The sequence below is a fragment of the Podarcis bocagei genome (genome assembly GCF_964188305.1).
Source record: "Podarcis bocagei genome assembly, chromosome: 8".
Taxonomy (NCBI): domain Eukaryota; kingdom Metazoa; phylum Chordata; class Lepidosauria; order Squamata; family Lacertidae; genus Podarcis; species Podarcis bocagei.
Window position 1 is genome coordinate 30,714,071 of NC_138133.1, and position 12,023 is coordinate 30,726,093.

Consider the following 12,023-nt stretch of genomic DNA (forward strand, 5'->3'; position numbering starts at 1 on the left):
ACAGCACATTAAGTAGGTCGCTGCACATTCGACTGAACTATGTAATGAAAGAGCTTTGGGCAAGCTTTCAAGTCAAACAGAATTCTTTATCAGGCTAACTGGGAAGGCAGGTAAATATAAAACAAAAGGGGAAATGTAAGCAGGTATGTTAAGAAGCGATGCTGTTACTGGCAACTTTAACAGAAAATCACAAATACCACAACATTTCAGGGCCTCCAGAATAATTTTGTTTCCTCTCGGCTTGATATAGGTTGTTATTTAAAAAACAAAACTGCCTCAAGCCCATCAACAGTACAGGCAGCATCTGTTTTGCCAAAAGCAGCATTTCACTGCTTTCCAGGATTACCTGGCAGAGTGTCTGCACTATTTACTGAAGTGAAAACTAAATGTTTTCATCTGCACAGAAATCAAACTGGGATATTAAAACTCCACAGAAACCATTTCAGCCCAAGAGCGTTCTGTGTAATTTGGGCTGGGGGTTTCTGGAAAAACTGGATTCTTCTCTGCAAATCATGTGGTTCTCTCCTTTTCCCTTTTCTAATACTCTCTTTCTCCTTGCAATTAAACACAGCCCAGCTGTGCACTTGAAAAACACTAAAACAATTTAAGCCGTCACAGTGATTTAGGGATGAGGTCAGGTCAAGGTATGTGGGCCTTAAGCCTGGCCGAGTAAACACATGGTATGCCAAATGCTACATTTCTGAAGAATTAGGGTCCCCTCACCCCCATGCCCCCAGTGCCTTTTGACAGGAGGCTCCATTTCATGAGTACATATATAGGTAGAAAATCCTGCATAAGCTGCATTGCCTGCACCTCAGCACTCAGGATATAAAGCCTGACTCACATTTACGTTGGCACCAAGGCCTCAGTGTAAATGTGTAAATAGAATGTGATCTATTTAAAGGCTGGTTTTATACTTGCCAGCATGATGCAAAGAACCCATAGTGTAAGTGAGAATCTGGTCTGTAGCCTCCAAGGGAAAAGAACGACTGTACATACACTGTTACTCTCTGAGGAGTAATCACATAGGGCAGAGTTTGCTGGTGCCTCAATAAACAGGAGAAGTGGGTGGTTGGGTCAATTTAAAAGTCTGCATGCAAGGTGAGGAGCAGAAAGACAGACTGCCCTTCAACGCTTGTGCCCTCCATCACTAGTGGACCATGAACAGCCTGGTATTATGGCTGTGACATACAGCCCAATCTTCTTAACCCCCCCCCCCATCCTTTAAAGCTCTAGTGAAAGCAGTGGAGCATGGGACAATTGTTTATCCTATGGGAAAGAAATTGGGGGGAAACTTAAGACCCTGTTTATTCTTTGTTGGAGATGGGGAGTGGAGTAATTGAATGGCAAGAATCTTGCACTAAAAGACTCAATTCCTGACCCCTGACCCCTCTTCACAGAGGGGACAACAGGATAAGGGGTGAATGGCATTATCATGAAGAAAGTAAAAGTAAAACTTTAAACAAGTTTGAAATTATCATCATCATCATCATCAGGTGAAGTGGGTGGGAAGAGACATTTAGTCTGGATAAGATCAAAGCACCTCGATCTATTTAACTGAACAATAATCTGGGAACACTCAGAGCCAATTTTTCTTTCATTTCTGAATTCCAGAACTATTGTCACTGTGCAAACAAATTTATAAGAAAGGTGTGTGTGTGTGTGTGTGTGTGTGTGTGTGAGAGAGAGAGAGAGAGAGAGAGAGAGAGAGAGAGAGAGAGAGAGAGAGAGAGAATAATCTCTTTTCATAATAAAAGTGTTCCTAGCCAATGTGGATTATATTCTTAAAGTCTCACGCACTTGGTTCCTGCATTGCTTGTAAATATACTGATATGATTGCAGAAAACTGCATGTGAGCACAAACCTTGCAGCACCCACAAATCAGTAAACTTTCCACCCTCAAGCAATTTAGAGATGAAAATGGGGGCACTATCAGATGAGGCCAGAGTGGGGAGAGCAATGACTGAGAAGGTGGAGCATGGAAAGATCAGTAGATAAAAAGCAGATGGATGAAGTCAAAAACATGCACATGTCAATAAATGAATTCCTACTAGAAATTTATTCCTAATCACCCCATTATACAGTGTGTCATTGGCCTGGGGTTAGGCTACCAGATAGTGACCAAACTTTTAAACACTCGTCCCATTAGACATCTTTAGGTACTAGGAAAAAATATTCCTCTCCAACCAGGCCTTTGCTGATTAACATTCCATGTCCTTTTAAGTGTGTTTGTGGGAGGGGTGGGCGGTTTATGGGTGTTTTATTCTTATTATGCATTTTGTGTTTTTATTTTGTATTTTTATGCTGTGAACCACCCTGAGATCTTTGGATAAAGGGCGGTCTACAATTTAAATAAATAAATCTGCTGATGCAAATACAAAAATTAATGAATTCAATTAGTTCTGTATGTTAAGCAACTCTGTATATTCATTAATTAAATATATAAATGGTGTGCAGCTCCCAGAAGAACAGAAACTGGCTGCAATTACTAAAACTAAATTTAAAATAAATACTTGAAGAGGCCACTCTGACTATGCACAGAGGTACTCTTATTATTACATATATCCAAGGACTGAATTCTTGATTCAAGAGGTTTGAAATTTAGAGCTATCAAAGGCTTAGGGTCAATCAATAATCCTATTTAACTACATAATTAGCCAATTATTACTACACAGTATTTTAATGCAGATTAAAGTTTGAGTCTTCTGTTTGAGTACCAGTTTTTCTCTGCTACCTACCAAAGGCTGATGATTTATTGTGGCAAAAATCATCAAAAGCAAATCCTGAATCAAATAACTATAGGCAGGCTATTATTGAGAGGAAGAGACTGCTTCGTGCTGTTAAATGCACACCTCGTTCCTTTTGAATATGGGAAATTTTGAGGCATTTTTGAACTTCAAATATTGCCCATTTGGGGTGGGGTGGGGGAGAGAATTAGGATTATGTAGTGTGGGTTCAGCTCCCCCCCTTTTTTTTTTTGCCCTGTACATATCACACAGACAAACTGAGGCCATGAAGCAAGCAGGAGCCCATTCCTCTCCTCCTGGATTGCATTTTCAAGGAGCCTTTTCATGATCACATCAGTAAACATGTAGTTTGCTTTGGAATGTGCTTATTCAGCTTTGTTTAACCTGTGCCCAAAATGAATGCAGCTTAAGAGAGACCCTAGTGTTACTAAGGAGGCTATTATTATGGGCTTTTGGGGACAGGAATGGGGAGTGGATGGGCTTGAGAAATTCTTTGTGTACAGTTCTGTTGGATACAATGCTTTAAGCTGCATGACCTTTCAGAGGTTAAGCAAGGTAGGAGGGCCATCCAAGTTTTAGGGCAGTTGGTCTGTCAAATAAGCACAGATTTAAACTGTTAACATCCTTGGAAATCAAAGTGCTTAATATAGTTTTAATGTTCATTTGAACAGTAACTAATGAGGCTTAACTTAATGTCCTATTTTACAGAGGATAGCACTCTATCTGGTCCAAACCCAGTTTAATGTAAGAAAAACGAGCAGTCGCCTTGAAGTTACTCATCAACAGTTAGCACTTGTTAGTCTGTGCAGCCAGATAGGTCACCTGATCATAGTCTTTCTCACTATGGGGAGGTGAGTTTTATTACTATTTAAATTATAGTGATTACTTCTAAATTTGCATCTATAAATATACATTTACATCTAGCATATGCAAATGTTATGCAAAACACTCCAGCCATTCTGCCTTGATAAGTCTGAGCCTGGCAAGAAAGAGTCACTGAATGAGGCACCTTCTGAAACCAGGCCTCAACTTCAAGGAGGTTTGGCCTGATTTGGAAAGGACCTGGGGAAAGGAACTCTTCAGTTTGCCTTTCTGAACCCCAGCAACCCACGATTCAGCACTACTGTCTGCTTACGGGGGTTTTTTTGCGGCCTGCCTCCTTTGCTCAATTTACACTCCTCTGTTCCATTTTGGAACGGTTTTATGTTTATTTTATATTATTTTATATTTATTTGTTTTAAAGTTATGTTTGTTGTAACCCAACCTGGACCTCATAGTGAAAGACAGGTAATAATACATTTTATGAATGAATGAATGAATATTGTAGCTCATATTTGCCCCAATTTTTACAAGTCTTGGACAAGAATTTAACCACTACCATTATCTAGGAGGAACCTGATTCTGCACCGGAGCTTTTGTCTCTACCCTTCTGCTTTACACTAAGAAGGGATGGTGAGGGACTTCTGCATTTGGCTCCAACAGAAGAAATGGTGTTGTCACAGGGGAACTTCCTCTTCTCCAGGCAGCCCTTGTTCTACCCAGTGTCAAACAGTCTAGTCCAGATGTGGGGAAATCTTGCCCCCCCATGCCAATAACTAGGGATAATTGGAGTTGTAGTTCAGTAACATCTGGAGGGCCAAAGATTTCTCACTCTAGAGCTTTTAGATTGTAACATGTGATTATGTTAAAACAAATCTTATAAATATAAGAACAACAAACACTAAAAAAAACTTTACTATGATATATTAACAAACTCTGCTATCTCTTTTTAGGACAAAGTATCTTAGCACATTTAAAAAAAAAAAAAAGACTGGAAAAAACCATGCTGCTTTCTGGCTGTCACTGTGTTCTTTAAAAATGCTATTTTAAAAATGAGTCTAACATACTTTTGGGGCTATTTTTAAAGTTAAAGTAAGCATGCAAACGTACCTAAATTAAAAAAGTGCTTCAGTGTAAATTAAATAATCAATTTTAAAGATTGATTTTCTAAAAGTGATGTGCTCGGAATTCCCCACCCATTTGGCTACATCCTGTTCATTATTATGGTTAGAAAACACACACACACACACACACACACACACACACACACACACACACACAGTTCTATATTCCCTGAAGTGTTGAAAGTCAAATGTAATTCTTCATGTAGTTTACAGAGGAAGAGCAATGGCTGGGTAGCACTAGCTGCCATTCTCAAAACATCCTCTATCTGTGTGATACACAACTCAGGAAAAACAGCACTCTTTGGGGTTAACCAACTGAATGAAAATGTATCTGGAAGTTCTATTCTATTCTATTCTATTCTATTCTATTCTATTCTATTCTGATAAGAGGGGATCCAGTTGCTATTTAGCTAGTACAGTAAAGGAAGATTTAGGTGTGTCTACCATCAACTATAATCCCACTCCTAGCAAAAGGTCTTGATCAACCATGCAGTAGGAGAGACTATGGGATGGATTCTAGACTTAGTCATGCTTCAAGTAGACCCACTGAAATCATGGAACATAAATGACCAACTAAAGTTGGTCCAACCCCATACCTATAGGGCATGTTTATGCTTATTTTGGAGGGTTGTACACTTAGCTAACTAAACTCCGTGTAAAAAAGCAGCTTTAGCAGCAAGAAAATTGTAAGTTTTGGTGCTTTAACCCCAACATTTAGATCTTTCTCTGCTCCAACTAAAAAAGTTCCAAATATGTATTTGCCCTCAAAAACAGATTTAGAGTCCCCATGGGTTTTTAATCTTTATTTTAAAGATGCCTTTTGGAGGTATCATAATTTAACCTCTGTGCCTCCAATACATGTTGAGAATCTCACACTTGGGATGGAGTCAGTGAAAGATCAATGTGGAACAGGGGCAATCCGTAGCAGGAGGGAAGTTAAAAAACCTCAACCTTGCACATCTCCACTCAAAATTCCTTGAGTGGCTGTTCTTCTCTTAGGAAATGCAGCTGTCAGGATTTTGTTCCACGGATACGCACATGACATGGAATTCTGTCCTCAGCCATTGGACAGAATTTAAAGGCTGAGAGGAAATTTTGGGCAAAATCCATCAAATTATTTGTAGAAAACATTCTATGAGATAATACAGTGATACTTCTGGTTGCGAACGGGATCCGTTCCGGAGGCCTGTTCGCAACATGAAAAGCCCGCAGCCTGAAGCGCCGTATCTGCACAGGTGCGTGGCGTGATTTGGCACTTGTGCACATGCACGAAGCACGATTTAGTGCTTCTGAGCATGTGTGAGCAGCGAAACCCGGAAGTAACCCTTTCTGGTACTTCCAGGTTGCCGCGGGACGCAACCTGAAAAAATGTAACATGAAACAAACGTAACATGAGGTATGACTGTACTGCTTCCAAGTCAGAAGCAGAGAATGTGCACTCTGCAGTGAGGAATACGGATTTTCCCCACCTTCTTCCTCTTCCCTGTCCCCAACTTTCCATTCTTCCAAAATCCTCTTTTTGAACACTTTTGGAACTATATAATGGGGAAGAAATGAGTATCTGGAGTGTAAATCTTAAAAGTTCATTCCCCCCCCTACATTGGTATGCTGGGATAGGGGACACACTTACCTCGAAGGCAGAGAAATGTAAGGAAATCTTCTGTCTTGGGCTTCCTTTTGGAGAGGTCAGAAATCTGTGTAGCTGGAGGGGGCAATAATGGCTCCACTATCTTTATTGGAGTTGTGCTGGGACTGTTTGGCTGAGACTGAGCAAACTTTCTTTGTGCTTGCAGCCTTGGCCTAAGAAAAACAGAGGAAAACAAATGCAATTAGGAAGGAAAGACAGCTGAAGAGAAGCAAAAGTTAAGTCAATGTGAAGGGCAAGATTTTAAGCTAATGCCAATATAGCCGTCTCATAAACATGCCAATTCTGTATATTTTTGAGCACTTCAAGTTGCTTTAAATAAGGAAAAACCCTGTAAAACAGCTTCTACAATAACCAAGGGAGGTTTCATTAGGAGAACGAGAATTAAGACTGCAAATAAACAGCAATTTTTAATACTTTTTGAATATCCCACCCATTTTTATATGGAGAAGATATAAAACTCATATTTTTTTAATACTTGGAAACAAATGAAAAAAAGTCAGAAGGATGAGAAATATTAGGCAAAAATAGTTATATATATTTAAAAAGTAAACTTTCTTATGATGATGATGATGATGATGATGATGATGATAATAATAATAATAATAATAATAATAATAATAATAATAATAATAATAATAATAATACTATGGCATGGGCTTTTCCATTTTTGTAGCAATAGCAGCACTGTATTTCACTGAATAGGCAATTGATTCATAAACTCCTTTGAGAGCCCCTTCAAATTTTTTCTTTGTACTCTGAGACAATGGGCACGTACAAAATTCATGAGCTGCACATTATATTTGCACTGTGAACATATGCTCTTTTAGGCTCTTGTCCCTTTCAAATACACATGAGCAGAGAGAAGAAGGGGGAAAAAATCACACCTCTCTTAACAAGACAAGCTGCTCAAAGCACATGGTTGTATCTTCTATAATTCCATGTGGCTGCATTCTGTGAAAGTGTGGCATCATCTGAAATGCAGAGACCACTCTGGAAGGGCATACAACATGGTTTCTTTCCATACCACATCATTCAGGCATACTGAATGCACTGCCTATTTGAACATTACCAGAGCAGCAAGGATATGGCCACATGGAAGCAGCAACTATGTCACTCAAGTAATGCAAGAACCGTTCCTATCTATGACAGTGACACAGAACCTTCACAGTGGGGCAATCTTGTTAAGTTCCCAGGAAGACAGTTCATTAATGACGGATAAATATTGCCATGCATTTGAACTGATCCAGAATATGAATAATTAGATCCTGGTAGAAACACAGGTAATTTGGCGATGTCCTCTGCGCCACCTTTGGCCCACATAAGACCTTCCTTCAAACTAGATTCCCTTTACAGCTCACCCAGTTCAATTGGATTATGTGTCCCTGCTTTGCTACAGGATGACTGCAGAGTCTACGCTCCTCGACTAGCTAACGCCTTTGGTTTTGTAAGAGTTGCGGCATCTCTGAAACCAATGCCAAGTTCATGTCATTTCAACAGCCGAAAATGAACGCTCTGCTGGTTTCCCGCCAAGCTGCTGCCATTTGCATAAACACTCCCAGATTGTCCCTTCATACACCCTTAGTGAGAATTAACACATGCTTATTCACATTTTTCCCCTTCCCATAATACTGCATTTTATATCAAGCATCAACCACAGTTCTCCACAGCATAACCAATTTTCTCCCCAAAGTACACATGCAAGGTTCCCCTGGCACAGGAGGATAAAGGCCAGGAGGGGTAGGGGGGCAGAAAGGGTGGGGGGAAATGAAAGCTTCTTAGGGCACACAATATGTCCTAGCTGTTTCCCATTTAAGACATAATGTTTTGTGTTCCCTCCCCACAAACATCTGGAGGTTAAGCAGATGATGAATCTGGGAAGGTTATGGTTTGTGCTTTTGGTTTTGTGCTAGAGAGACCTAAGAATCACAGAGGTGAAACATTGGCTATTGAGCAAGACGAGAGGCAAAAGGGGAAGGGGCAAAAGCTTCAATCCCACTAGGAATATTAGAGCTCACGGTGATGGAGCCGGAGAGGTCTGGGTACAGTGCAAAGCAAATAGCCAATGTCAGAACTAGTCAAACTTCAATCAAGAAGTTTGATTGTTCCATGATCAGAGCACCACCACTGAGAAGGCCTGATCTTATGTCACCACCTGATGAATTTCCCCTTAAGGATCAGAACAGGCTGGTACAAGGAGAGGTATTTCTTCATTTGTACCCTCCTTTCCTCATAAGAAGCCCAAGGGGGCTGCAAACATAAAATTCAAAGTATCAATTACAAAAATATTAACACTCTAAAAAGGAAAACAGCAGCAGAAAAAGGTCTCCATCTCCGAATAAGCCTATGAAAACAAATACAATGAAACAGCCATCTAAAAACAAAAGCCTGCTGAAAAAGGTAGGTTTTTACTAGCTTGTAAGGTAAAGGTAAAGGTAAAGGGACGCGGGTGGGGCTGTGGGTAAAACCTCAGTACCTAGGACTTGCCAATCGTCAGGTTGGTGGTTCGAATCCCCACGGCGGGGTGCGCTCCCGTTGCTCAGTCCCAGCGCCTGCCAAGCTAGCAGTTCGAAAGCACCCCCAGGTGCAAGTAGATAAATAGGGACCGCTTACTAGTGGGAAGGTAAACGGCGTTTCCGTGTGCTGCGCTGGCTCGCCAGATGCAGCTTGTCATGCTGGCCACGTGACCCGGAAGTGTCTCCGGACAGCGCTGGCCCCCGGCCTCTTAAGTGAGATGGGTGCACAACCCTAGAGTTGGACACGACTGGCCCATACGGGCAGGGGTACCTTTACCTTTACCTTTAAGGTAAAGGGACCCCTGACCATTAGGTCCAGTCGTGACCGTTTCTGGGGTTGCGGCGCTCATCTCGCTTTATTGGCAGAGGGAGTCGGAGTAAAGCTTCCGGGTCATGTGGCCAGCATGACTAAGCCACTTCTGGCAAACCAGAGCAGCGCACGGAAACGCTGTTTACCTTCCCGCCGGAGTGGTACCTATTTATCTACTTGCACTTTGACGTGCTTTCGAACTGCTGAGGCAACATTCCTCTGGCAGTTCCAGAACTTAGGCACAGCTACAGAAAAGGCTCCTCATTGGTCCCATCCAAGAATATTTCAGGGAATGCTGGCTGGGTGGCTCATAACGCAGAAAGTGGGCCTTCAGATACCTCGGTCCTAAACCGAACCACACCTTTTCCCAAAGCCACACTGCTCACCAGCCCTGCTCTGTGCCCCCCCCATCAATAAATTTCTGTTGAAAGCAGCAGGTAGCAATGAAGCAGGAGTATAATAATTTCAGGAGAATTTAATGATTAGGAAAGTATGCAAAAATACAGAAATTAAGAACTCAAAATGGTACTGAAAATATATTTTAATAATACCTTTTCCAGAGGCACTGAAACAATAACCATCATATAAACAAACCATAATAGTTTTTATTATATATGGTCAGTAATTATTAAACAATTCCGTTTTTTTAAAAAAAACTTTATAATGCACAAATCATACCTTTAAACAGTAATCCTACACCTCTACTAAGCATAATATAAACCAATTAATCTCATCCAGCACACTAGTTTCTCATCACAGAACCAAAACTCTGAAAAATCCTCATTATAAAATCACCTACATTATAATTATGTATCCCTTTAAATCAATAAATCCTTGGAGAAATGAAAATGGAGCCGTGAAATTATGAAAATAGAAAATCCTTTCCTTAAACATTTGCTTTCTGAATGATTGAGAAACACAGCCTAGTTTATGAAAAGTGTTATGAACATATTAAAAATATAAACCAATGTTTTCAAGAAGTCAGATTCAACGTCAGAGTCAAGATCCTATGCAGACGGAAAATATCGACAGCCTTTGCAACAGTCTGGAATTATCAAGACAATATGATTTAAAATAGATGATCTAATTCAGCCAATATATATTCTGCACAGGAGGTTAGCTTGGATGATTAAAATGGCCTCTTTGGTGGCCTTCGGACTATGAAATTATATCAGGCTGCAGGATCAGCTCTGCTCTCATACCATGAAGATATTTATAGCGTATAACAACATAAATGGTTTAGTCACTAGCGGGCACCCATCCGCTGGAGTAGCACACAGTTTCTGCTGACTACAGTGCAGAAACTGACCAGCATCCACACCTACATATACACAGGATGAAGAAAGGTGGCAGCCATCTAGCAATGCAGTTCAAAGGGTCAGGACGTAAGTGGTTAGTAATGGAGCTTAGGCAGAGTTTCAATCTCCTAGTAAAGACCCCAGTAGCTGCTTTGTCATTTGACAGTTAGGCTATATTGTGTTGTTTCTAAGTGTGGCTATGTGAAAGCTATTTTTCAATTTGGATTGAGTATACCCACAAACATTTAGTACATTTTTACCACTCTCTCCAACCTTGTACCACAGAATAGCTTAATGGTTACTTGCAATGAACTATAAAACTATTCTAAGAAGTAGTTGAAGAGTCTGCTACCTGCTTTCTTTTCATTTCTTCCAGTAATGTCTTCCCTTTACTACCTGATAATACAGACAACTGACAGAAGCAGGGAATCAAAAAAGGCTGTCCATTGAGGATGGAATCATGATGATTGTCCATAATGGAAAGTAAAGATATTCCTCTTAACACCCTGTAGTCCACACCTAGTCACTGAAAGCTGAGCCTGGTTCTGTCTGCACAGATCAATCCTGGGTTGCATTCAGTGCGATAAAACATTCAGAATGTGCTTTTATACTGCTGAATTGTAACTCATGTCAGCCACAAAGGTGATGGCAAATAGCAGCCTGAACATTTACACAACAAACCACTGATCAACCAAGGTTTTAGCAGAGGCCTGGAGTGCTTTCACTGTGACAGAAATAACAGAACTTGCAAGTTTAATAATATTGTTTTAAAGCAGGGGTGATGAACCTGTGGCGCTCCCGGTGCTGTTGGACTCCAACTCCAATCAGCCTGGCCAGCATAGCCAATGGGTCAGGGATGATGGATGTTGTAATACTTCTCCTTCTCCTTGTGCCCTCCATCTTTCCCAACATCAGGGTCTTTTCCAGGTAGTCTTCTCTTCTCATGAGGTGGCCAAAGTATTGGAGCCTCAGCTTCAGGATCTGTCCTTCCAGTGAGCACTCAGGGCTGATTTCCTTAAGAATGGATAGGTTTGATCTTCTTGCAGTCCACGGGACTCTCAAGAGTCTCCTCCAGCACCATAATTCAAAAGCATCAATTCTTTGGCGATCAGCCTTCTTTATGGTCCAGCTCTCACTTCCATACATCACTACTGGGAAAACCATAGCTTTAACTATACAGACCTTTGTCGGCAAGGTGATGTCTCTGCTTTTTAAAGATGCTATCTAGTTTTGTCATTGCTTTTCTCCCAAGAAGCAGGAGTCTTTTAATTTTGTGACTGCACCCACGGTAGATGGAAACAAATTGCTTAGCCTGATAGAAATATAAGACCTGAAACTTAGTCTGGTAAATGGCACATTGTGAAACATGTGCATGATGGGAGGCAGTAAAAGAGAAGGGGGGGGGAGCAAGGAGAGAACCTACTGTGAAAAATGACTTTATTGAATTTTGTTTCACTTAATTACTCTAACACCAGTTGAGACACAGCATCAGGTTTCAACTGAAGTACCCACAGTTGTCTGAGAAGCCTGCCCACTTTAAACAGTTTCATCTTAACCTGGGGAA

At 40.8% G+C, this 12,023-nt stretch overlaps 1 protein-coding gene across 3 annotated transcripts in view; it reads right to left on the reverse strand.

The window, feature by feature from the left end:
* JARID2 (jumonji and AT-rich interaction domain containing 2) overlaps positions 1 to 12,023 on the reverse strand; it is a 192,622-nt gene that overhangs the window by 41,419 nt on the left and 139,180 nt on the right. For all 3 annotated transcript variants that reach the window (XM_081206170.1, XM_081206169.1, XM_081206171.1), the window contains exon 4: positions 6,321 to 6,490. In XM_081206170.1, coding sequence (XP_081062296.1) covers positions 6,321 to 6,490 — 170 coding nt within the window. The remainder of the gene's footprint in view (positions 1 to 6,320; positions 6,491 to 12,023) is intronic.